Source organism: Chanodichthys erythropterus, chromosome 10 (assembly GCF_024489055.1).
Source record: "Chanodichthys erythropterus isolate Z2021 chromosome 10, ASM2448905v1, whole genome shotgun sequence".
Taxonomy (NCBI): Eukaryota; Metazoa; Chordata; class Actinopteri; order Cypriniformes; family Xenocyprididae; genus Chanodichthys; species Chanodichthys erythropterus.
In genome coordinates this window covers 6,948,428-6,975,783 of record NC_090230.1, presented here as the reverse complement: position 1 = coordinate 6,975,783, position 27,356 = coordinate 6,948,428, and the positions used below count along the sequence as shown (strand labels likewise).

The 27,356-nt window shown below is 36.9% G+C and overlaps 1 protein-coding gene across 1 annotated transcript; it reads right to left on the bottom strand.

The window, feature by feature from the left end:
- Positions 1–16,638: 16,638 nt before the first annotated feature.
- lsm3 (LSM3 homolog, U6 small nuclear RNA and mRNA degradation associated) lies at positions 16,639–27,022 on the bottom strand. The gene is made up of 4 exons (XM_067398525.1): positions 26,979–27,022; positions 26,701–26,811; positions 19,180–19,275; positions 16,639–17,154 (listed from the first exon to the last, which is right to left on the bottom strand). The coding sequence occupies exons 1-4, from the start codon at positions 26,997–26,999 to the stop codon at positions 17,074–17,076; spliced, it is 309 nt and encodes a 102-aa protein (XP_067254626.1). The 5' UTR covers positions 27,000–27,022; the 3' UTR covers positions 16,639–17,073.
- Positions 27,023–27,356: the final 334 nt, after the last annotated feature.

Below are 27,356 nucleotides of genomic sequence, written 5' to 3'. Positions count from 1 at the left end.
TTAAAGGGTTAGTTCACCCAAAAATTAAAATTCTGTCATTAAGTACTCACCCTCACGTCGTTCCACACCCGAAAGATCTTTGTTCTTCTTCGGAACACAAATTAAGATGTTTTTGATAAGATCCCATGGCTCATTGAGGCCTCCATTGCCAGCAAGATAATTAACACTTTCAATGCACAGAAAGCTACTAAAGACATATTTAAAACAGTTCATGTGACTACAGTGGTTCAACCTTAATGTTATGAAGCGACGAGAATACTTTTTGTGCGTCAAAAAAACAAAATAACGACTTTATTCAACAATATCTAGTAATGGGCGATTTCAAAACACTGCTTCATGAAGCTTCGAAGCTTAAAGTATCTTTTGTTTTGAATCAGTGGTTCAGAGTGCGCATCGAACTGCCAAAGTCACTTGAACTATTGAAGTTTCAAAACACTTATGGCATAACAAAATCTCGTTTACTGAAATCACGTGACTTTGGCAGTTTGATACACGCTCCGAACCACTGATTCGCACTGATTGCGCACAAAAAGTATTCTCGTCGCTTTATAACATTAAGGTTAAACCACTGTAGTCACATGAACTGATTTAATTATCTGTTTAGTAGCTTTCTGGGAATCTGAAAGTGTTAATTATCTTGCTGGAAATAAAGGTCTCACTGAGCCATCGGATTTTATCAAAAATATCTTAATTTGTGTTGCGAAGATGAATGAAGGTCTTACGGGTGAGTATAATTAATGACAGAATTTTCATTTTTGGGTGAACTAACCCTTTAAAGACACTTAATGTAAAGTGGGACCCAAGTTAATAATAAATGAGAGTTTATTTTCTTTAGTTTATCTAGTCTAAAGGACCAAAAGTGTGCAGTAAATAATAATAATATAATGAAAAAAAGATCAGTTCAAAATGTGTTATATTGAAGACAAATTCCCATTACAGTCTAGTTCACTGATTGGCTAACAGGACATCTCCCTGTCATTGGCCGGTTGTTATATAACTGTCGTTTGGTGAGGTATGCTCGAGCTAAATGATCACATAATCATTTGTTCCTGGCTATGCCGCAGAATTCATTTGACCCATTTTCCACAGACAGATCGCATAAAGCTAATCCTCTTGGTGAGAAAACATATGTGCCAACTTAAATGATAATCATTCTGTAAGCTTGGTTGGGGGCTGGGCACTTGAAGAGTTGAGGTAAGATGGGCTTTGACAGTTAAATATGGCACAACAGAGCTCTCCGTTTCAAATCCTAATGAGCTGCTAGGACACACTTGCAGGATTTTTTTATTTGTATTTTTATTTTGAACAGCTTTATTTACACTTTTCTGGTTTTTGATGCCTTGCACTTTAAAATAAACTTCTAAATGTTTGTTCAGTAGTAATTTAACTGTGGTGCTTAAAAAAATCAAGGGATGAAGAGCAATTGCAAAGATGTAACAAAATAGAAATACACGTCTCTGCACCAATAAAATGTGCAACAAAGTTTTATTATTTGCAATATCAAATAAATGTATCTTAAACAGTAAAGTTTTCCTCGAAATCTTGCATGGTAGTCATTCCTGAACATTATGAATGATGGGACTCAAATACGGCACTAGAAAGTGTGGATTTAGTGTGCATTAAGGGCACCGAGCCTCAGACTAGGACAGTCAGTGGCAGTACACTTACTAGGTGTCACATACACATGGCCAAGACCACACATATGGTTATCTGTGCAAACCAAGCACTCCAAACCAATCACTGAATTTCAGTTAGAATGCTGCCTTTTAGAAGGTATGTAGAAAGCAAGGCAGCTTGCTAAAAAAACAAAGCCAATCCAAGGTGCCTAGACTGAAGGTTTTAGTAAGGATAATACATTGAGGGTACTTCTCAGGGACAAATCAAGATGGAGAGCGCCAGACTCTGACAGCTTGCTATAAATACCTTCTTCAACACAAACATCAGTGAAAGCTATTTAAAGATCATAGTTATTTTTTAAAGGAGACTGTAATATCGCCTGGACGGATTTAAGTATATAAAAGATTTATTTTATAAGCAAAATAACCAAGCTGTTAATGAGTGTAACAAGAGGACAAAAATATCCAAGGAATGAGGTTTGCCTTGGGAACAAATTAATACTAAGCGGTACTTCAGCATACATAATACGAACAGAAAACTAATAACACTTTTACTAGTTTCTCCCGCCTGTATAATTCTCAGGTTTTGTGGTCTGATGGCTTTATTGTTGCACGAGCAATTGAGCTGTTGTTTTAATAGAGTTGTTGTTGATAGCAGGAATGACTGGAATGTTTGCGTTTTGGCATTTTTTTACCTCAGTACAAGGGCAAATGGTGGTTGTCCAAAGCAGTATATTATTTTACAAGATTTGGAATTACAATGTGCAGTAAGAAAACCAAACTAGACAGTGCTTACACATGCACAACTTGCCGCCACAATGCAAATGTAGTAGACAGGAGGTTGCTATGCGGTTGCTAAGGTTTTCGTGACGGTCCGTGAGGGAATTCATTTTGAGCAGGCTGATATGTAAATTTGTATCGATCCAAGCAATGAAAGATCATGCTCAAAAACCCAATTTTACCCAAATGGTGCATATCCTAAAGAAGTCTATATAAATAATGACACATTGTCTTCAAACAACAACACTTGTCATCAATAAGGTAGCCTAAATAAATGGGGAAAAATCCAAAAAAAAACAAAAAAAACAGATACCGCCACATACAATTATCAGCGTGTATATATGAATAGAGTGCCAATTCCATCTAACATCTACTCATCTACATCCTCCACTCCTTCATTAAAGGGATAGTTCACCCAAAAATGAAAATTTGATATTTATCTGCTTACCCCCAGCGCATCCAAGATGTAGGTGACTTTGTTTCTTCAGTAGAACACAAATGATGATTTTTAACTTCAACCGTTGCAGTCTGTCAGTCAAATAATGCGAGTTAATGGGAACTTGGATCAATAAGAGTCGAAAAACCTTGCACAGAAAAATCCAAATTAAACCCTGCGCCGAAATGATCGGTTTGTGCGAGAAACCGAACAGTATTTATATAATTTTTTACCTCTAAAACACCACTATGTCCAACTGCGTTCAGCACTCGCTTAGTGGGGTCTGATCACGCTCTGACAACAGAAGTGATGTTTCGCGCTTATACTTCAATGAGTGCCAGACATGAGTGCCATTGTCAGAGCGCGATCAGACCTCACTAAGCGAGTGCTGAAGGTAGTAGTGGTGTTTTACTGGTAAAAAATGCTATAAATACTGTTCGGTTTCTCGCACAAACCGATCGTTTCTTGTCTTAGGAAATCAGTGTGTCGTCACGAGCCGTAGGGTTTAATTTAGATTTGTCTATGCAAGGGTTTTCGACTGTTATTGATCCAAGTTCCCATTCACTCCCATTATTTGACTGAAAGACGGCAACGGTTGGAGTTAAAAATCATCATTTGTGTTCTACTGAAGAAGCAAAGTCACCTACATCTTGGATGCGCTGGGGGTAAGCAGATAAACATCAAATTTTCATTTTTGTGTGAACTATCCCTTTAACTTGTATTTTATCAATAAACAAAATTTATCAAATTTGAAAGTTTTACCTTTTGTCTAAAAGGATTAGTTCACTTTCAAATGAAAATTAGCCCAAGCTTTACTCACCCTCTGCCATCCTAGATGTATATGACTTTTTTCTTTCTGATGAACACAATTGGAGAAATATTAATAAATATCCTGACGCATCTGAGCTTTATAATGCAGTCAGCGATACCAACGAGTATGAACTACAGAATGTGGCTCTTGGGGGTTAATAAAGGCCTTCTGAAGTGAAGCGATGTGTTTGTGTAAAAAAAAAAAAAATATATATATATATATAAATATATATATATATATCATATTTAACAAGTTATGTTTCCACCAGACTGCCTTCCATATTCAACTTACGAAGAAAATGTAAAACTCTTGCAGTTCAAAACACTTATGCTACGCTACGTCCCACGCCTTTCCTATTCAACTTATGGAAAAAGTGTAATTGACGTGACGCCAGCTTACACTTTCTTCGTAAGATGAATATGGAAGGCGGTCTGGCGGAAGCTAGATATTTTACTTTATAACTGGTTAAATATGGATTTTTTTTTTTACACAAATTTATTAACTCTAAAGAAGAGCATTTTGATTAAATCTTAAATATATTCGTAAATCTTAAATATATCTAATATATTTAAATGCATTACATTTTGACTCTTAATTTTTTAAATGTATATTTGTTCAGATGATTGGGGAAGATAAGATGCTTTTGAATGAAGTCTGTTATTCTCACCAATAAAAGTACTAAAATCTCACCGCCCCACACCTTTGAGCATTAGTGCAGCCTACGTTTGAATAAATCTCCTCTAATTCTGCCAAAGAAAAGTATAAAAATGGTAAAAATACACACATAGGGTTAAGGAAATAAGCATGGATAAACAACACCTGATTGGGTAATTCAGATCAGCAGTCTAACAATACACAACAACAATACACTTTAACCAACAAAAGCTCATTGGAGATCATTTGTTATGTACAGGTGCAACAGTTTGTACACCAGTAATACGGTACAATGTTTACCCATTGTTCACAGACAATATGGGTCCACTGCCAGATGCAAAAAACATCCTACAAGGAACAATTAATATTATGTGAACAATTCACTAGAGTAACTGAGCACAAAAGGTGCTGTCCACCGCCATTCACATTCTAATGATTCACACAAAGGCACCAGAAATACATTCAGGGAATTAGTCCAGCGCTGCTCTCAACAAACTCAGAAAAAAAATGGTAGAAAAGCCTTCACTGGGGAGGTACCCTTTCAAAGAGGTATATCTTTGAACCTTATTTACCCCTAAGGGCTGCATATGAGTACCTTAAATGTACATATTAGTACCTTTCAAAACAGCATTTGTACCTTTTTTTCTGAAAGCAAGGTAGACCACGCAGTGTTATGATTTTCATCCCTAAATGTAACAGAAATGTAGTCGTGTCACGTTTCAGCATTTTGAATGGGATCTCTGACGCACGCCTCCATTCAAGGTCACCAAGGCCATTTATTTTTCCCTTGGCTGCAAGCGTGTAGCTTCTGCAGTCCGTCACTGTGACTTTTAAAGGGAAGCGCAGCTGTCCATTGAGTCAGGCGAGAATTCACAGGTGCCTGTATAAGCTCTCTGGACGTGGGCCTATTTCTTCCATTGTGTCGTCACTATAGACAATCGCTTTATAAACTGTCCTGACTGATCTGTGTATAGTGTCAAAGTATCTGATGTATTTATTATGAGCTTTGGAGCTCATTTCTACGTGCCACCTGCGACCGAAATAGGGAATTATATGACGTCCACATTATTTGTGGTCAGAGTTGATGCACCCCAGGCATCAAAACAACGTACAATGGAAAACAACATCAACAACAAAAAAGGCTTCTGTGGTCTAATCTTAATTGTGGTAATTTTATAAGCAGGCAGGACACTTCAAAGTCACCCATTTAAAGTTGTTGAAAACAAAAATTTACTGTAATATTCTCTGAGCAATGTAAATTGCTCTGTTTACGCCAAACATGGCTTCCAAACGACACTGTTGAACCTAAAAACTCCCAGTAGCATGTCTAGGAAAGTCATCAAATAAGAAATCCCTGGCAAACTTCTGCAGTCTCTCCAGACCCAACTGGCAGTTGTATGTAATAAAGTTGTGGAAAGGAGCTGTTTTCAAATTGTAAATTCCTTTCGGGTATTAGCTCAAATATGCCCATTTGAGGGTCAACAAAAATGCTGCTGGTGAATTTTTGAGAACAAAAGGGATGATTGGAATTTTATATAAACAATTTATTTTTTTCCACACAAAAATAAGAAATAATTTATTGTTGGCCCCTTTTTTTTTAAGACCTGAAAAACTAAAGCTGTTGATTTAATGTGTTCATTTAATTAATTAGCTATTGAAATATAATGCATTAAAATGATTAACACACCCGCCCCGCCCCAGACCTACGTAGTTCATTGGAGCCTATAGAATACAGTTATATGCTCCTAAAATTCAAGATATCAGGGCAAAAATGCCATTCCATTTGAAGTTCCAGTAGTGTCAGTTACTTTTCAAACATTTTATGGTCAGATAAAACAAAACAAAAAGAGATTTTTGGCAGCAAACACTCAAGATGGGTTTGGTGCACACAGGAATAAGAAAAGTACACCATGTATAAAATGAAATATACTGTTGGATCTTTAATGCTGTGTGCCGATTCTTTTGGACAACATGTTCAGATACATGGCATCATGGATTCTAGCAAATACCAAAAGATAAAAAAAAAAAAATCAAAACCTGACTGCTTCTGCTAGAATTCTTATAATGGGCCGTGGTTGGATCTCCAATCAGGACAATGATCCGAAACAAACATCAAAATCAAAACAAAAATGGGTCACTGAGCACAAAATGAAGCTTCTGCCATGGCCATCACTGTCCCCCTGACCTGAACCCTAAAGAAAATGAGAGGAGTGAACTGAAGAGAAGAACCAACATGGACCTGGGAATATAACTGCAAGCGTCTGGAGTGATTCTGTGTGAAGGAATGGTCTCTGATCTCTTGTCTTGTGTTCTCCAAACTCATCAGGCATTATAGGTGAAGACTCAGAGCTGTTATCTTGGGAAAAGGAGGTTGCAAAAACTATTGAATAAAAGGGTATGATTAATTATGGGCAATGTGTATTAGAGAAAAACATTTGTGACCAGTGCTGGCAAAATGAGTCGCAATGCGCACAGGCTGATTACGAGCTACAAGCAAAACAAGTAAAAAACGTGGGTCGATTTTGGCCGAATTTGAGGTTCTCACAAAATTGAGTTCATTAAGCCCTCGTCTAGAGATCCAAATGCATAGCAATTAAACATCTAAAAGTATCTTTATTTGTATGTTTTCTGAGAGGAGTACCTTTCCTTTGTCCATGAAAAATGCTGTTTTTCTCTGCTCGCTTCACCACTCGCACTTCCCCTCAGCAACCCTCAAGCTAGGTGTATATGACTTTCTTCTCTCAGGCGAATACAATCTGAGTTATATTAATAATCACCTGGATGCTCCCACCCAGCTTTATAATGGCAGTGGATGGAAACCACCTGTTTGAAGCTCAAAAAAGTGCATCATAATACTCCACATGGCTCCGGGGGATTAATAAAGGCCTACACCCTTGGGTGGCTTGAGGGTGAGTAAATCATTAGGTAATTTTCATTTTAAAGTGAACTAATCCTTTAAATCTACTGTAAGCAATTTCTTCACTATTAGGTTGTACAAAAATAGTGAAAAAAAGATTCATTTAATTTTTAATGTGACTGATGCTTTCTCATGACCTCGCCGCTGTGATGCTAGAGTGTTGTGGCTGGTTGCCAAGGTGTTCTATGTGATTTTTAGTGTGTTGCAACACTGTTAGTATATTCTAAAGCCTCGTTCACACTGTCAGTCCAAATCTACTTATGTGTGTATCCGATTGGAATCTGATCTAAAATTATTAACGTCCACACTGTATCGCAGCTGTTCAGATCCGATTTGTGTGTCCATGGTGCTTTTTTTTTTTTGTTTGTTTTGTTTTCTGGAATATCTGCATTGGTTTCTATGGCAATGACATTGCGTTGGTAGGTATAGGCCATCAACAACCGCAAAACGGAGGGGTTTGCAATGCAGATGTTGGTTTTTTTTACATCATGACAATGTGTAGCCACCGGCGCTGGACTACTGCGTTATGATGAGGCAACAGCAGAAACAGGAGGCAGGTATGAGTGGCTTTATGCCGTTCTGTCGTCTCCGCCGGTCACAAAACATGTCTCATTTATAGCCTATTGCTAATTTCTGCTTGTCTAGCACTTTGCTACAACACAGCCTTGATTCTGCAGCGACTTTCAGCATGTTTCTTATAACAACATCTGACGTTTTACGTTGCTTGAGAAAGTCACATAAGCCACACAAAATCCGATCAGAGCAGTCAGACTGAAACAGATTTCCAGACATGCGATTTGAATTGGATTCCAAACCACATATGATATGATATTTGTAAAAATTACATTTCATGTGATTTTTGGCTATTAAGACTAAGGCTAAATCTGATTGGATTTTAATCGGATATGCACAAAAATCTGATTTGTACTGACAGTCTGAACGAGGCTTAAGTGGCGTTATTAATATACTCATTTATTAATATTTCGATTTATATCGATTATATTTTTGGATTTCATCTTAATTCTGAAGTTTTAGCAATTTTGTTGTGCTACAAAGTATTAGCTTTTAATAAATGTTATTTCAGTTTTAGTAATTTTAGTGCTTAAAGCAGAACTAAGTAACTTTTTTTACCTTCATAAATAGTTTTCTAAGTCCTTACGATGGTTAATTGACTTGTAGTGGTGTGTTTGAGGGGTGCACTAGCCCCCTCTGGCACGTCTATGCCAGAAAACAGCACTTGCAAGTTGAGCTTCGCCGACCTGACCCGACGCAATCTCGCCTCATGTTCACGTTCACGCGAGAGTAACAAAATGCTTCACGGTAATTCAAAAACAATGTATATATTATGACTTTATAAGACAATTTCGAAAATTACCCACCTCCATCGAGATTTCTTGTACTGTATTCGCAAAACTACTGCGCTGGTGAGCGTTGTAGTCGATATTGTAGTCCAGAGCTGCGCTTGGAGTATTTACGACAGTGTGATTCACTGAAGGAACCTCTAGGGGGAGCTTCGCAAATCTTACCGAGTTCCGCTTTAAACGAAACTTAATCTAAAATGAGAAATGTTGTCTTGGCAAAAACCTCATTTAAAATAGGTTTAAGGTTTTTATATTTTTAATTTTATTTCAGTTTTTTGGTTACTATGGTGATCTGGATGGTTGCTAGGGTGTTGCTTAGTGCAATCTTATAAAAGTTGGGATGTGCATATGTTTTCTTTAGGCTTTAAATCACATGTCATGTATTTATAAAGTGCTTTAGTGAGTGAAATATGAGAAGCGTGGCTCTCCAGCAACAGTTCTGTTTCTTGTTTGTAATACCACCATATCTCACTCAACTCAAAGCTGTTTTTCATCAGGATCTTGTCTGAACACTAGCCAAGATGATAAATCTGATTGTAGGCCTGTGTGTTTGTCTATTCTAGCCAAATTAAATCTAAGTTTAAAGATACAGAGCAGCAAAAGAATCATTAAAACAACGGCATGCCATTGTTTATCAGTTTGCCAGACAACTGTTTTCAATAATAGCACAACTCTGATTTTATGTCCACTATTTAAGAAGAAATTAAAGCAAGGAAACGCAAAATGACTATATTTCGAGGAATCTATTTCAATTTGTTTTTATGGCTTTTTTTTGGTGAGTAAAAAACAAGAAGACCACAGAAGCTACTGTTGTTTGACACTGCAGAGATTTAAATCTCTGACTTTATGAGAAAATAATTTGTTTACTACATTTCTTTGGAAGCAATACTGATATAAACACTGTCTGGATACTTTAACGGTTCCACACTGATATTTTATGGACATATTCATACAAATGAGTAACACATGGAAGAAGCAGAACAATCAGAAATGTGTGATAAACTACATGTTTGATGCATATGCACATTAACAAACAATCAAGTGCAACTTTAAAGAAAATATATCTATAAAAACTGCCTTTCAACAAAATCATACTGAACAAAGAGGCTGAAGAAACATAAAGCAAAGATTAGGCTGTGCACTTAGATTATATGGGATAAAAGTATAGGTTCAACTGTTCAATCAGCTTAATATAATCTTAAAAGCTGAAATCAATATTACTACTTTTAGAAGGATTTACTACATCACATTACTATATCAGAAAGACTTAAACACAAAAGAAGATATTTTGAAGAATGTTGGGGTCCAAACAAAATTGTATCCCACTGACCCCAAAACTTTTTTCAAAATAGCTTCTTAGAAGAATGGCGTACAAGTTTGAAATAACAAGAAGGTGAGCAAATGAGGATAGAATTTATATCTGTGGCTGTTATCAAAACTAACCATATAAGGTAACACTATTAAAGAATGTAAGTGAAACCTGTTTCTGAAATATTTTTAAAGAGGGAAATAACAGGGCTAAATCGGAATAGGTGGACAAACACACATAAGAAAGCAGCTAGAAAAGTTATTTTGCTTACACACTTAGCATTAATAATATCTGGAATTATTAAAGTTATGTCAATAAGGCGGCACACTAGAACACAAATGAACAACCACCAATATCCATTTACCAGTAATAAAAACACTTCATTTCCCTTTGTCAGATGATGTACATTGACACACCTGTGCAAATATGTTTCTGAGATCATTATATTAGCCTAAGACAGAAATGGACTTTGCACTGACTCGCCAACATCTTTATTTGCACATTAGTATAACATCTTACAGTCCAAGCGTCTATGTTTAGCACTGCTATTTCCATCTTAGGAGGATTGCTGGACACTCCAGCCAATCTAAGATTAGAGCCGCAGGTCTTTGATGTCATGTCCCTCACGTCCGTAAGCCATTCTCAACAGCCCAAGACTTTTCACATTAGTTAGTAGGAAAAACTGATCCTGAAGGGTGTGGATTCAAAGCCTAGCAGTTCTCAGCCAAAGAGAAAGCTGTGTATTAAAGGAATATTCCAGGTTGTTGAGTACAACAAATCATTCATTTTGACTTGTCACTCCTTTTCTTTCTTTGGGTTACAATGAGGCACTTACAATGGGGCCATTTTGTAAACATTAACCCTTAAATGCATACCTTTGGGTCTTTAGTGACCCGGGACGTCATTCACTACCCTCCTCCTTGTTCATTTTTTAAAGTTAGACATTAACCTTCTTGGTATTCCTCAATCAATTCATTATAAAGAATATAACAAGAAAAAAAAAATCATAAAATTATAAATGAATGCCTATTTTTGTATTCATTTTTTGTAAAAATTGTATAGGGTCGCTAATGACCCGAGGTGTGTATGAGTGTACGTATATTTTTTCTTCACAACAATAATTGAATCTTAGATGACAGAAAAAGTGCAATCCACCTTTATTCCACAAGGTGGCAATGTCTGATACACAATGCTGAAGTGACGACTCATTCAGACAGAAAACAAAATAATAAGAGAAACATGAAATGGCTCAGTGATTTACTGCAGAGCAAGTACTGAACGCAATCAAATATGACTGTAACTGTCACTGGATGGATCTGGTGAAGATGTTAGCGATCGAAATATTGATTTTGAAGATGTTGAAAATTATATAGTTCTGAGAATATGTTTGAGATCGCGAATGGGCTTATATTCGTGACCTCAAACATAAAACTAGCCCATTATTTGCTGAATTTATTGGGAAATTAGCTCTGATGAGGACAGTGATGATGCATAAATCATCTGCTCAAACTGAGCCCTTTCAAGCTCCAAAAGGTAACAAAATAAGCTTTATTTTATTCTTCTGTAATTGTTACTCTAATATCAGAGGAGTTTTATATTGTCGTGACAGGTAGAGATCCTTCCATTTTAGATATAGATCCGGGTCGATAAAGACCCGAATATGAAAGAATGATTGGCGAAACAGTCATGCATTTAAGGGTTAAAATACTCATGCTGCATCTGATATTGAATACTGTAAGCCAGTAGAGTAGTATATTATGCCTTCAATGTGCTTGTAGAACTTGTAACTACAATGTGTCAACTTGTATTTTTCTGAAAGATATGACTTGTACCATGTGCTGCTGTACCACCTGACCACTGCAGATTAAAGGTGTGTTCGACTTGAAGCAACGCTGTGCAAACCGATCGTGTAGTACAGGTTTGGTCAATCTCGTTCCTGGAGGGCCACTGCCCTGCATAGTTTAGCTCCAACCCTGATAAAACTCACCTGCCTGTAATTTTCTAGTAATCCTGAAGACATTGATTAGCTGGTTCAGGTGTGCTTGATTAGGGTTGGAGCTAAACTCTGCAGGGCAGTGGCCCTCCAGGACCGAGTTTGCCCACCCCTGGTGTAGTATGACATCAAAGTACCATGAAAGCGATTCAAAAGCATATGAAGCATTATTTACGGTACTTACAATATGGTGTGAACGCAGCGCAAGTCTGAATTTATAGGCTGCATCTGAAATCGTGTATTTCCCTACTATATAATAGGTGAAAAATGGTATGTGACAAAAGAAGTATGTCTGAATTCACAGTACTCAAGTGTAGGCAAAAAGTCCCTGGTTGATTTACAACTTCTGGTGAGATTCTGAAGTGTGCATTCAATGGACACTTTACTATCCCATGATGATGCAGGAGAGGATTTTTGCATGGCAGTGAACTACACTACACATGGACTACTTTGATGATGTTTTTATTACCTTTCTGGACATGGACAGTATACCGTACAAACATTTTCAATGGAGGGACAGAAAGCTCTCAGACTAAATCTAAAATATCTTAAACTGTGTTCCGAAGATCAACGGAGGTCTTACGGGTTTGGAACGACATGAGGGTGAGTCATTAATGACATAATTTTCATTTTTGGGTGAACTAACCCTTTAAAGGGGCTCCATACAAACGAGCATGATGAGTCGAAATTATTGCTTGTAATACTGCAAAATAGTGTCGACTGAGCTTAGCATCTGCAGCACTAACTTTCACATAGAGAGTATATGGTCAATAATATACACAGCTTTTGTCATTTTTATATGGAATGTATTTTGCCAATTATAAGCATTCATCTGGAGGCCATTCTTTATGAATTATTTCAGGTTCAGCATAACTGAATGAGCAGGGAATAATCACATGGACATGCTCCAGTGTTTCTGTTATGTAATCAGTGCAAAGCCCAGGAACATGTTTGCAGTGTAAAATAACACACAAGAGGCAGAAAACATTCATGCAAACTGTCAGACTTTCTTTCTCACAGTAATCTGAGTTACAGGATAAAATTAGTTACTGATAGGTGGCCAAAGTGAGTGAATTACAGTATGTATAAAATACTCCCTAGGTGCAAAAATACACCACAAATTCCATTTTAAAAATGTATCCTCAAAAATGATCCTGTGTTTCCAGTGCATATTCCAGCACAATAAATTTAAGTCACATTTGGTAGAAGTTAGAAAAAATATTTAAACCATCTAGAGGCCATAGTTATATTTTTATCCAAATATTTGGAGAAAGTTTTTTTTATCCGGTATTTGGTGGAGCAACACAATGTTCCTCAGTTCCCCCACAGCATATCTCAAATGAGCTCATTGATTAGCCTGTGTCATATTTTGTGTCCATTACAACATAAAACATACAAATAACTTTGTATTTGTAATATATAGCATTTCACTGTTCAAAGATTTCTCCTTTTCATCATCTAATATTTATTACTACCCATTCGTTTTTTTGCGTATGACCTCCAGCATGATGTTACAATAACACTATTTTGAGTTACAAGCAGTTTTTCTTACATTTGTCAGCTGTTCAGAACTGTGTTCCTTCTGGTCCAGTCCCAAAACTAGCTATATTTGGTTATCACCCAGCTCCATGGGACTATTTTAGGCTGTGGGAAAAGTTAGGCCATCTTCATTGAGAACGCTGCGTCACTGTCTCGCTAATGGGAAAGACCCATATCATGGGAACGTGTTATTTTGGTGTTCTTCTCCAAACAACTGCTCTATTTATAAGTAACTGAAGAACAGCGTTCCTAGTTTTGACCCAAGAGACCGCTTAACATGTAAATGAATGTGAATTTGATGTTAACTGATGTTAAAAGTTAAAAGTACGCTCAACATAATTGAAGATCGATCACTTCCATGATAACAGGCATCAGGCGAGCTGAACCGCTGCTGTGAGAGAGAACAACAGCGACTCCCACTGGAACAAAAGAGTTTTGGGTTGAATGCAACGTTGGCTCCCTCTGCTGGTCATATCCGAGTATAGCACAATTCAAAAACAAATTTTAAAAAGAAAACTTGTTAAATTCTAAGTATTATAATACTATTTATATAATTAAATATTACGAAAAATTACTTTACATTAAGGTTGACTTTCACATGTTACTAATATTTATAACTCATGAATAAATGGTTCACCCTTCATTAGGGTTCACATGTAACTAATAATGTAATCAAACTTTTTATTATTAATATCTCAAGTTATGGTTGGCTAGAGGTGGAATGGCTAGAGGTGTCGTCTCCCGACATTTTTTGTTACCTGATGGAGTCTCCAGATAAGAGACGGCTAAGATTATAAATTATCTGACTGTAATATCAGTATTCCATGGTCATGACTCATATGATGACTGTTATGTCATGTTCATTAAAGCTATGATATACAATATTAGCATGTCTTAGCATGTTAAGCGAACCCTGATAGCACAAGTACATCTCAGAGATGGTTATTTTATGTACATATTTTCAACAGTAGCAGTGACATTACTCAGTGCTATTGGACTATATTCAATGAAGTGCTAGATCAAACAGGAATCTACTTGCAGAACAACATGAAGAATTACAGGTCCCTGGAGGTTGTGTATGTAGCACCCCTGAAAGGGAGTATGTTTATCAGTAAATTCTCAAAATGCGATGCTTCACAACATACACACCATATGTATATCCAAACGGGATATATCGCCCTCCAAAGGGCACTTTGGAATGAAAACAATCATGGCTTAGCTTGATGACGCCAAGTTTGAGAGCGGAATCTTGGGACATGTGGTCTCCACCTCAAGGGATAGTGCAAAAAAAAGAATAGGGATTGGACTCGGGAAGAAATCATGTTTATGGATATGATTATTAACGTATCTTTAGTATGAAGCAGAGCAGGACTGAGTGTTGTGGGAGCTGAATGAGCCTACTGGAGCGATTGCACAACACGCCGCGAGCAGCGTACGTTTTTCTGGTCATGAGTATGAGGTAAAGCAGCTCTGTTTATTATATTAGATACATTTGAGAGTGTTGAAAATGATGTTATAACATTACTATGTGGGTTCGCTCAGTGACTGCTGTGAGACACTGTTGCACACTAAAGAAAGATAGATCGATTTTAGAATATCATATTAAATGCTGGATGGCTTGTGTTGATAAATGACATACAATTCATTTTAAAACGTATTGTATGATGGAGAAAATTCTGTATTAATGTTACTAAAAATAAAGCTTTATTTTTAGTAACAGTAATACAGAATTTTCTCCATCATACAATACGTTTTAAAATGAATTGTATGTCATGCTATGTTAGCTACTTGACAAAATAGTGTTTTTCTCTGAGGCATGGTGAAGCATGGTACTCACAAAAAAAAATCAAGAAAATTAGATTTAAACAATAAGACTAAACGTGTTGAGCTATATAACAACAATTAGTTTTCTGTCTATAAATATATCAAAACAGCTGTTCCCTTGTCCATTAAAACATGTAATATATTAAAGCATTTTTTTGTGTTTCCATGGTTTCTACAAAGTAAAACCGGAAACCGAGGCAGACCGAGGGTTAACGCGGGTATGACGCAATTGACTCCTCACACATCCCGGAGCCTTGGTTAAAATTGCAATTTTCTTGCAAAATAGTTGCAAACGTTTGGGATATTGTAAGCACTCAAGTGAACAAAATATATAACAACGGCCTAGTGGTTTTTGGATATTTTACCGCAAAAATATTACATATTGCACCTTTAATCGTCTCGTTAAGATGACGCAGAAGAAGGTTACAACAAAAGAGGGTGTTTTTGACCCCTACACCCTTCATCCCTTCGAAGTTCTCACTCTGGAGGGTAATTAGGGTATAGGAATGAGCTGTAAAGAAATTGGAGGAAGCACCTTTACTCTTCTGCACAGTATTAAACTTGGGACCAGAGTCTGAGCAGTAGTAAGCGAGAAGTGGAGGTGCGGTATCAAGGCTTTTAATAACACCTTTACCTTTTAACCAAACAGAATAAATGTAATCATTCACATTTCATCACCTCACATACACACATGTTCTCCTTGCCAGCTCTGTCTGTTTATTTGGCAGTATATAAAACTGCAAAAATCAATAGTAAAAATCAAGCGACTAAAAAAGGTCTACGTGCTTTAACTCAAACAGTTTGATATATGATGTTTCCGTGGGTGTTATCAGTAATGCCGACCAAGACTGTGGCTATAGCGTAATACCATACAGGTATAAATTCCTTTTTAATTTATTAAATTGTTTAATTAAGGTTTATACATAGATTCCATGACAGAGTTCAATATAACTGGAGCTGCCAGTTTGCTAAATTTTAAATAATTGTTAAATAGGGAGCACAAACTATGCAAAACTATGGCAGCCCTTCCAGTAACGTAGGAAGAAAAATTATACATTTCAGTGATTTTGCAAAGGCACTTTCTCAGAAGAATGTAGTATTTTTGCAAGAGAATGCAAATGTTTTTTGAGCGAAACCAATGTTTCTTGGGGGAACGTATCGCAAATCCATTGATATATAATTTTTCCTCCCATTTCATTTTTTCCCCCACAACATGTCTTGTTAGGGGACTCTGTATATTCTAAATTAAATATAATAAATAGAAAATGTAATTATTTTGCTCATAACAGAGCTCCTCCACCTTATGACCAAATAATTACTTTGACTTTTCCAGCATTTTATGATTATAAGATAAAAACACTCACTAATTCTTAACTGATGATATATACATGTATACTTTTAAATAATTTACTCTCATCAAAATATCCTATTATAACTCCCATCATAATGTTGTTTATACAAAACTTTGTTCTAATGCCCCAATGTTGAGTTACTGATGTACTTTTTGTGTATAATATTAGCCCAACACAGCAGATTTTTGGTAGAAAGGTTTCTGCATGACAAATAATAACAAGAATTTTATTACAATAGTGAAAACAGCAGTCATTTGAAAAAGATCGAACTTCAAGAATTTTAATGACAATCAAAAAACATGCCGCAAATTAACTACCAATACGGGTTTCCAAAATGTAAAACAAAGGTTCAGTTGCAAAATAAACAGATTTACAACTCTGTGGGTCCAAAAGAAAACATAATCCACTTAAAAGTCCACCCACTTGAAGAATTTGGAGTCCAAAGCATAATTCTGTAGGTAAGTCATGTACAGGAAGTTAGTTATCCGACCCTCAGCGGCGGAGCTACTAACACAACTCCATCTCCTCGGACAAACAGCATGGGAATGTTTCGCTTCGTTGACTGCAAAACAAACAAGTTATGTATGTCAACGCAATGAATGATTGTTTAAATTAAATAATATAGAAAGGAAAGTAAAGGGATAGTTCACCCTAAAATGAAAATTCGGTCATCATTTACTCATCCTCAAGTTGTTACAACAGAAATTTGTATAAATTTCTTTGTTCTGCTGAACACAAAGGAAGATATTTTGAAGAATGTGGGAAACTGAACAGTTTTGGGGCACCACTGACTTCCATAGTATTTTTTTTTCCTACTATGGACGTCAACGGTGCCCCAAAGCTGCCTGATTACAAACATTCTTCAAAATATCTTCCTTTGTGTTCAGCAGAACAAAGAAATTTATACAAATTTCTGTTGTAACAACTTGAGGATGAGTAAATGATGACAGAATTTTCATTTTTGGGTGAATTATACCTTTAAGTGTCACTATTTTAGGGGGAAAAACAGGCAGCATTTTTAAGATTTCGGACACAACCAGGATGATGAAGAGAGGATTTTATTTGTAAATATTGTTAAATATTAAAAGGTTAAAAGTGTCCCAATCCTACATCAAGACTGTTATTTTTTGTTAGGGCTGCATGATTAATTGTAATTGAATCGAAATCATGATTCGGCTTAGTGCGATTATGACACTGCAAAGGCTGCGATTTTTGATTATATAAATATGTACACAGCGTGTTAGTGAAGAGGTGCTCTGTGATCAGTAGTAAATGACGCTCCATCTGAGAGCACCGCATTAGAAAAAGCAACACACGTCAAATATACAAACTTTCCAAACATGAGAAGCCTTTATGAACTTCTTTTCTAATAAAAGACAACATTTAATGTGCTTTTACTCCAAACTCAGTTCATAACGTCAGTTGAGTGTTTGAAATAGCATTTTGATTAGCATTGGATTATAAATATACTTTATTATTATTACGGAAATACCCGAGAAGGCTTGAAGAAAACAACATATAAGCCATGTATTGTTGTGGACGTCTGTTTATTTTATTCATGTTTAATCAAAGCGTTTCTATTTTCTTTATATTCAGTCACAGCGATAGCATGATGCCCATTGGGGATTTCCTGGAACAGCGCGTGTTATATTGTGTATATTTGGATTATTTGGAGTATCTGCTCAAGGGCGCCCTCCGGCATCCAGTATGAAACAGACATGTTTAACGCCAAGTAAAGCTCACTCAATCCTATTCAGGGTAAAAAATAGGGAAAATAATTCCTCTCTTTGAGGGGAACATATAATCCATATGTTTTTCTACAGCGTACATAAGTGTACAGGTTTTTTTTTTTTTCCCAAAGTGGATGCATAAGAGGCACGTAGTTCATATTAAATATATGGACTCCATTTTTGATTTTGCATACCTCCTGACAAAAAGTAAAGAAATTATTGAGAGATTATCATAATAATATAATATTTGATAATAAATCCTTAGACCTTTCTAATGATTTATAGAAATACTGCTTGCATGTTAACGGGTAGCCCCACATTTTGTCACATGTTTTAAATCTTATTTTCTAATTATTATAGTTATTTATAATTAAATACTAATGCTAAATACTTTACTAATGAAAGTTATTACAACAGTAATATTTCTTATTTGGTTTAATATTTTTATTTAGCAATAATGATGATAATAATAATAAAAAAATATTAGTCAAATTAATATATTAGCACACAATTTTGGGCCAAACTGTGCAGCCTTACAAACAAGCAAAACAAGCCTGGTATTGTTTATAAACAATTTTTCATGTTTTATAAAATCACATTTTTAACCAGAAAAATCGCAATTAGATTTTTTCTCCAAATCGTGCAGCCCTATTTTTTGTTCATTTTTTTACTCAGTTGCTGCGGTTACATAGATTGATATTTGTTGTTCTTTCTATTTATCACCAATATAAGGTTTATTATAATTATTTTTGCATTCTGATGCAACAGACTGATGCAAAACCCTTTAGAATTCTTCACTGAAATTCAATTTTATAACTTCACAGAACATAAACATGGAGGAATGCAATAGCAGTTACCTTATAAATCTCCTCATACGTCTCCTCGTCAATTTCCACAGTCGTCACGGTCTCTTCAACATCTCCAAGGATCATGTTTAAATGCTGGTCATAGGCCTAATGTAAAATAATATAAATACACACATATACAATATAAATGTGTGTGTACAGTGGGTACGGAAAGTATTCAGACCCCCTTAAATTTTTCACTCTTTCTTATATTGCATTACACAGAATTATTGACATTTTCGCAGATTTATTAAAAAAGAAAAACTGAAATATCACATGGTCCTAAGTATTCTCCATCGCGGTGCCTGTATTTCAACGTAAATCAAACCGACTACTGTGCAGTGGTGTGGATTTTAACAACTTGTCAGTGCTCAAACGTGTGGAGATCGTTCCGTCATTCGTAAAGCCTCCGAGTCTTGTGAAATTGGCTCTTTTTAATGCCCGCTCCGTGAACAATAAGGCAGTGATTTTATCTGATATGATCACTGAAAAAAAACTGGATTTGGTCTGTTTAACAGAAACATGGCACAAACAGGGCGATGGACTTCTGTTTAATGAACTTACTCCCTCTGGCTATGGTTTGTTTGATGCCCCGCGACCCTCCGGCCGGGGTGGGGGCATCGTTGTGCTATATAATCAAAGATTTACAATAAGTCCAGTAGTCATCCCCCTTTTTAATTCTTTTGAATGTCTTGTTTTGAGTGTCTCTGCACCCATCACTACCGTTATATGTACAGTCTACAGGCCTCCTAAGACAACTGAACACTTTTTATCTGAATTTGCAGAACTGCTGTCTATGTTATGTCTCAAGTTTGAGAGAACTCTTATCCTGGGGGATTTTAACATCCACATTGACAAAAAAGACTCTGCTATGTCTAAGGACTTTCTGTCTTTATTGGAATGTTTTGATCTGAAGCAGCTTGTGGACTGTTCTACACATATCAAGGGTCACACCCTTGATCTCGTCATTGCAAATGGATCATTCTTGTCACAGTTCTCCTCCGCTGACTTAGGATTGTCTGATCACTTTGCTATCTTTTTTAATATGGAACTGTCACATCCTAATGCTGTCTCATCCCGTACTGTAAATTATCGCAAATGGAAATCCATCGATCCACCTGACTTCTCTGCCTGTATTGAGTCGTCATTAAGTGTTTTCTCTCCTTCTGACCCTCTGGACGACAAAATCTCACTGTTAAATACTGTTCTTATGTCTGGTCTGGACTCATTTGCACCTATGAAATCCCGGTCTGTGGCCTTTGTGCGTTCTGCTCCCTGGTATAATGATGAGCTGCGCTCTATGAAGGCAAGCTTGTCGTAAGATGGAGCGAAGGTGGCGTCTTTCTGGCCTGAATGTGCATCACCAAGCTTGGAAAGACCATATACTTGAATATAAGGCAGAGATTGTTTCAGTCAGGTCTCAATATTTCTCTCAGATAATTGACAATAACCAAAATAACTCCAGACGACTGTTTCATACCATTAACAAACTTCTCAAAGGAAACAGCTCCTCTAGTGTACCTACCTCAGTTCATCTTTGTAATAGGTTTCTTGATCATTTCAGTTCAAAGATTGCCAATGCTCGCAAATGCATTATTACTCCTGTTTCGTCTGATTCGGCTTTTAGGATCACACATTTTTCTGGCACCTATTTCTCAAATTTTGCTTCACATGATTCTGTTTCCCTTGGAAAGGAGGTTTCCAAAATTGAAATCTACCACTTCCATAGTTGATCCCATACCTTGTGAATTGTTCAAATCATGTTTTGCCTCTTTATGCCCTGTTGTCCTGAGCATAGTAAATGACTCACTGCGCATGGGTGTTGTGCCTGCTGCACTTAAAATTGCTGCTGTAACACCTATACCAAAAAAGACCAACGCAGACTGGGACAACCTTAATAATTTTCGTCCCATCTCAAATCTACCCTTTCTCGCTAAATTGCTTGAGCGAACTGTGGCTTCTCAATTATACGCTCACCTCTCTGTCAATAATCTTTTTGAGCCCCTCCAATCTGGTTTCCGCAAATTACATAGCACTGAAACAGCATTAGTTAAGGTCACAAATGACTTGTTAATCGCTGCGGACTCTGGCTGTCTTTCAATTCTTATTCTTCTCGATCTCAGTGCAGCTTTTGACACAGTGGATCATTTTGTTTTACTCAATTGTTTGGAAACTGTTTTTGGTGTTACTGACACAGTATTAAAATGGTTCAAGTCTTTCCTCTCCGATCGAAGGCAGTTTGTGTCCCTGGGGGGATGCAGATCCAAAGTTGGGGCAGTGCAATTTGGAGTTCCCCAGGGATCTGTTTTGAGTCCCTTGCTTTTTAGTATGTACATTTTCCCCCTGGGTCAACTTCTCAGATCCTTGGGTCTTAAGTTCCATTTTTATGCAGACGACACCCAGATTTATATTCATTCAAAACCTGGCGATAATACGGCTGTTGGCTTTCTAGAACACTGCATCTCTGAGATAAAAATTTGGATGTCTCATAATTTTCTCTGTCTTAACAGCGATAAGACTGAGGTTATGCTCATCGGTTCACCCCAACAAATTCGTAAAGCTGATGCTGTAACCTTAATGGTGGATGGCTCTGCTTTGGAGTTTCAAACTAAATTAAAAAATTTGGGGGTGATATTTGATGCAAATTTAACATTTGATCCTCATGTCCAAAATATGGTCAAAACTTCATTTTTTCATCTTAGAAATATTGCACGATTGCGCCCCATGTTATCTTTCTCGGCGGCTGAAAAACTGATCAATTCATTTATCTTTTCTCGTATCGATTATTGTAATGCTCTGCTTGCTGGGGTTTCCAAATCTACCATAAACAGATTACAGTATGTCCAAAACTCAGCAGCCAGAATCCTGACAAGATCCAGGACAAGTGAGCACATCACTCCCATCTTGGAGTCTTTGCACTGGCTACCGGTCAGGTTTCGCATCGATTTTAAAATTCTCATGCTCACCTACAAGGCCTTGAATGGTTTAGCGCCACAATATCTGTCCGAACTTTTAACTGCATACACCCCAAGACGCAATCTTCGTTCTTCTGATTCTGGCTTTTTAATTGTACCTTCTACACGTTTACGCTCTATGGGTGACCGGGCTTTTTCTTCTTTTGCTCCCAAACTCTGGAATGCTCTTCCCAATGAGATCAGACATGCTGACTCTTTTAGTGTTTTTAAATCTTCACTTAAAACTTACTTTTTTAGGCTTGCATACAAGTGATTTTTTTTTTTTTTTCCTCTTAATTCTGCTCAAATGTATGTTTATTGTATTTATATGTTTCTGTGAAGCGCTTTGAGATATAACTTTAAAGGCGCTATATAAAATAAAGTTTATTATTATTTATTATTATTCAGACCCTTTGCTGTGACACTCATATATTTAACTCAGGTGCTGTCCATTTCTTCTGATCATCCTTGAGATGGTTCTACACCTTCATTTGAGTCCAGCTGTGTTTGATTATACTGATTCGGACTTGATTAGGAAAGCCACACACTTGTCTATATAAGACCTTACAGCTCACAGTGCATGTCAGAGCAAATGAGAATCATGAGGTCAAAGGAACTGCCTGAAGAGCTCAGAGACAGAATTGTGGCAAGGCACAGATCTTGCCAAGGTTACACAAACATTTCTGCTGCACTTAAGGTTCCTAAGAGCACAGTGGCCTCCATAATCCTTAAATGGAAGACGTTTGGGACGAACAGAACCCTTCCTAGAGCTGGCCGTCCAGCCAAACTGAGCTATCGGGGGAGAAGAGCCTTGGTGAGAGAGGTAAAGAAGAACCCAAAGATCACTGTGGCTGAGCTCCAGAGATGCAGTCGGGAGATGGGAGAAAGTTGTAGAAAGTCAACCATCACCAGTCGGGGCTTTATGGCAGAGTGGCCCGACGGAAGCCTCTCCTCAGTGCAAGACACATGATAGCCTGCATGGAGTTTGCTAAACAACACCTGAAGGACTCCAAGATGGTGTCTTGTCCTTCGTGTGTATTGCACTGAGGAGTGGGTTCTTCTTTACCTCTCTCACCAAGGCTCTTCTCCCCCGATAGCTCTGTTTGGCTGGACGGCCAGCTCTAGGAAGGGTTCTGGTCGTCCCAAACGTTTTCCATTTAAGGATTATGTAGGCCACTGTGCTCTTAGGAACCTTAAGTGCAGCAGAAATGTTTGTGTAACCTTGGCAAGATCTGTGCCTTGCCACAATTCTGTCTCTGAGCTCTTCAGGCAGTTCCTTTGACCTCATGATTCTCATTTGCTCTGACATGCACTGTGAGCTGTAAGGTCTTATATAGACAAGTGTGTGGCTTTCCTAATCAAGTCCGAATCAGTATAATCAAACACAGCTGGACTCAAATGAAGGTGTAGAACCATCTCAAGGATGATCAGAAGAAATGGACAGCACCTGAGTTAAATATATGAGTGTCACAGCAAAGGGTCTGAATACTTAGGACCATGTGATATTTCAGTTTTTCTTTTTTAATAAATCTGCAAAAATGTCAACAATTCTGTGTTTTTCTGTCAATATGGGGTGCTGTGTGTACATTAATGAGGGAAAAAATGAACTTAAATGATTTTAGCAAACGGCTGCAATATAAGAAAGAGTGAAAAATTTAAGGGGGTCTGAATACTTTCCGTACCCACTGTATATCAGGGGCGTTTCCTCTGAGTAGGCAAGGGAGGCAGTGCCTCCTCAAAAAAAAAAAATAGGATGATAAAATAATCCATATTACATATAAAACAACACAAATATTACAAATTATGACATTAAAAAGAGCGCAAGTCACGCGTATTAAGGAACACTGCCCAACAGCGACACCCACAGGTAAACTTACAGCAGGAGTCATGCTTTACAGTCTATGGAGTCATGCCTCCCTTTTCTCTCATAGAAAACCATTTAAAATCATTAGACCCCTGGCGTGCGGTGGGTTTTGTGGGGGGTAATTGAGAATGAATGGGGGAAAGTCACGTAAGAGGAGGCAATGTCTCCATCGCGCTATGACTGGATGTAATTGGTTATGATTGGTTTGTGCGATAAATCCCGCCTCTCGTTGATGAAAATGTCCTGGTTTTCAGTGTTTTTCATTGGGCCATTAAATTTACCGGTATTACCAGATTTTCGGTTTCCGAAGGCGGAGCATACATAAATATTAATGAGATAATATTCATATATTAATAATGCACATGCAACTGAGAATATTAGTTCAGATTTTATCTCAAGACATTAGTGGATTATTTCATAAAGGTAACTATATTCTCAGCGTCGTGGCTGACTTGTGCCTAAACTACAGTTGTTTACTTCTAGGTAACAGTTTATATGTTTTCATTAGTATGCACGATTTGTGCAGTCGTCTGTAACTGAATAACAGATACTTCATGTAACAGCAGAGCAACCTTCAGCTATCAATGAGTTCAGCTCGTTGTGCTCTTCCTTTGTACTTTGCGATGTAACAGCTGATAGGCCTATATAAATTTCTTTATAACTTTCATGCTTATTTGTTAAGTAACAACAAACTGCTGGGAAACATCAGCTCTACAGCAAAATATAGATGGGCAAACGAGGATGAGGAAGAAAAACAGGATTAAGAGGAAAACGAGGATGAAGAAGAAAACTATATTGAAGATATAGATATTTTTTGTTAGTTTTTGTAAGTTTGTGAGAGCTATTTTCTGTTAAATTTGGATTGCTAACAGGGGCGGCGCCAGCCGATTTTGCCGGGGCTTCAGCCCCGAATGTTTTGAGTCAAGCCCCGAATGTAATGACTGTCACTGAGAAAATATGAAACTGGACAATAGCCTATGTAAACCCCCGAAATCATAAGTTGCTTTATTTCATTGCGCTTTGGCTTTGCATATACTGCATACAGCCTGTAAAAATAGACCTTAAAAATAATCTAGCCTATAGAATACATTTCTTTGCTGTCGGTAGCCTATGGGCTACTCCGTTTCTTCCTCTCTGTTGAATATGCAGCAGGTAGGGGAGGAGCTAGCACAGTCAACCGCAAGAGTGCGAGACAGTCAGCAAGCAGGAATTTCAGGTTAGAGGTTTCTTAACAGTGCTCTCAAAATATAATTTTTCTTAACACATCTCTCTATTAAAATACGTTAAGCAGTTCAATACCGCTTTTCTACAGTATCCGACCATACACCGGCCGCGCTTTCTCTCTCTCGCACATTTGCGCACACGATCAGCTGGTGATGATCAAAATAAAAGCTCAAGGATTTATCTTTTAAAAAGAAATGAGTACAAAAGTATTGTAAAAAAAGATGTTTGAACCCTTTTTAATGTCCAGGTACAAGTCAATGCTGTTTCTTTGTTCAATTTGCACACTGTACATGTGTTGAAGCTCTTAATTTTGAGTTTCCAGAGTGCACCAGATTGATGCATTTAACCTTAAAATGTACAAAATTTTCTGAACAAGAATACGACAACAAAAGCTCCTTTCATGTCAGTAAAGCTGTTAATAGAAAATTAAAATGTCTTTGGACAAACATAGATTTGGGCTAAGCCCCGAATGTTTACAATGTCTGGCTCCGCCCCTGATTGCTAATATAGCAGAGGTATTTTTTTTAGTTATTTATTATTTTTCTAATACAGAAGAGACATTATTTATATCATTATTTCATTCATTATTTTTGAAACTTGTCATAATAAAACATGTTGAGTAACCTCTGAGAAGCCTATCTGAATTTGTGTCTTTGGTTATAGATAGTATTTTGTAATATAACACTTTTCTATCCATACAGAGGCGGCATAGGCCTACTTTAAATGTTTTGAAATAATAAGGCATCTTTGAGTAAATTTCGAGTATCATTTGAATATCTCATTGCCGGGCCGAGTGTCCTGGTTTTCGGTAATCAAAATATGGTCACCCTACTTTGTCACGTCAAAATCAAACTTGAAATGGACTGAAAGCACGATGACTGCGTTTTTTTTAGTGCAATCAGCTCGGTGAAAAAAAAAAAAAAACATCTTTGTGTCTGTGACAGACGGTGTTTATGGAGCATGACTGATCCAAAATATCCTACGTTGACAATTAAAAAGAAAAAACGCAATACACAAATAAAATATATTGTTTAAATTATTATTGCCTTTAGTTATTATTTTGGATTGAATGTAGAAATGCTTAAAACACTAACTTGATGAGATTGACTTGGTTTAGATAAATACAACATTTATTACAATACATTGTTAACGTAAAATTACAAAATAGAATTGTATTTGGTTTCTTTTTCTTCTTTTTTGATGTAAAGTAATGTTCATTTAAGAAGGAAGATGTCTGAACCGTAAGAGTAATGAATTAATTTACATTGATTCATAAAAATTCTCATTTCAGAACGTCACCACTGCAAACCACTGGTGTATATAAAACATACATTTACTATCATAACATGTGTAGTTTGTTGTTTCGTTTAACATTGTGGTGTACTAAACTGTGGTATTACACCGGTAAAAAAAAAAAAAAAAAAAAAAAAAAAAGGACGGAAAACGGCACAAGAGTATGAATGAATGCAGTGGAGGTGTGTTTGATCTCACGTGCAATCTGCCGCGCAGCTCTCTGTCATTTCTCATCTTCACATAGATCCTCTCATCCAGACTCAACCGGATGAGATCCAGAGGCTCTTCTACAGTGTTGGTGGTTTGTTGCTGCAAATTAAAGTTTCAGTCATATATATTATTGAATAACCACATGAGCAACTGTCTGTTGAATATAAACTTACTCGTGTGGGCAGCGAGACATAAATGAAAACACCAAATATGTTTACGCTATGCAGTTATCAAACAATTAAGACATACACAACAAAATAGCATACCTGCTCAGCGTCGTCCGCCATCTTTCAAAATGACCCAAAATGCTTTTCGTTTGTCTCTCAAAATCGTAGTTTCCTGTTAGTACAAAGTGTTCCTCTAGAGGGCGCTTGAAGGCCCAGAAAACTGAGTCCGCCTTTGAGAAGCATTTGTCTTACAGGACAAATCTGTACACTTAAGGCTTAATATTTTACGTCTGTATATTCTCAGGACGATGACATAAATGGAAACCTGATTTATCAGTTTTTCTGAAAACATATTCTTAAACATTTTGTACATCCTTTTCCAGTATCAAAATGTCTTTGATTGGTCCATTCTGGCCAGCGGTGAGAAAAGTAACAGTGGTAACGCCTTTGACGTTCTCTTCAGTAATGATTCTGGTT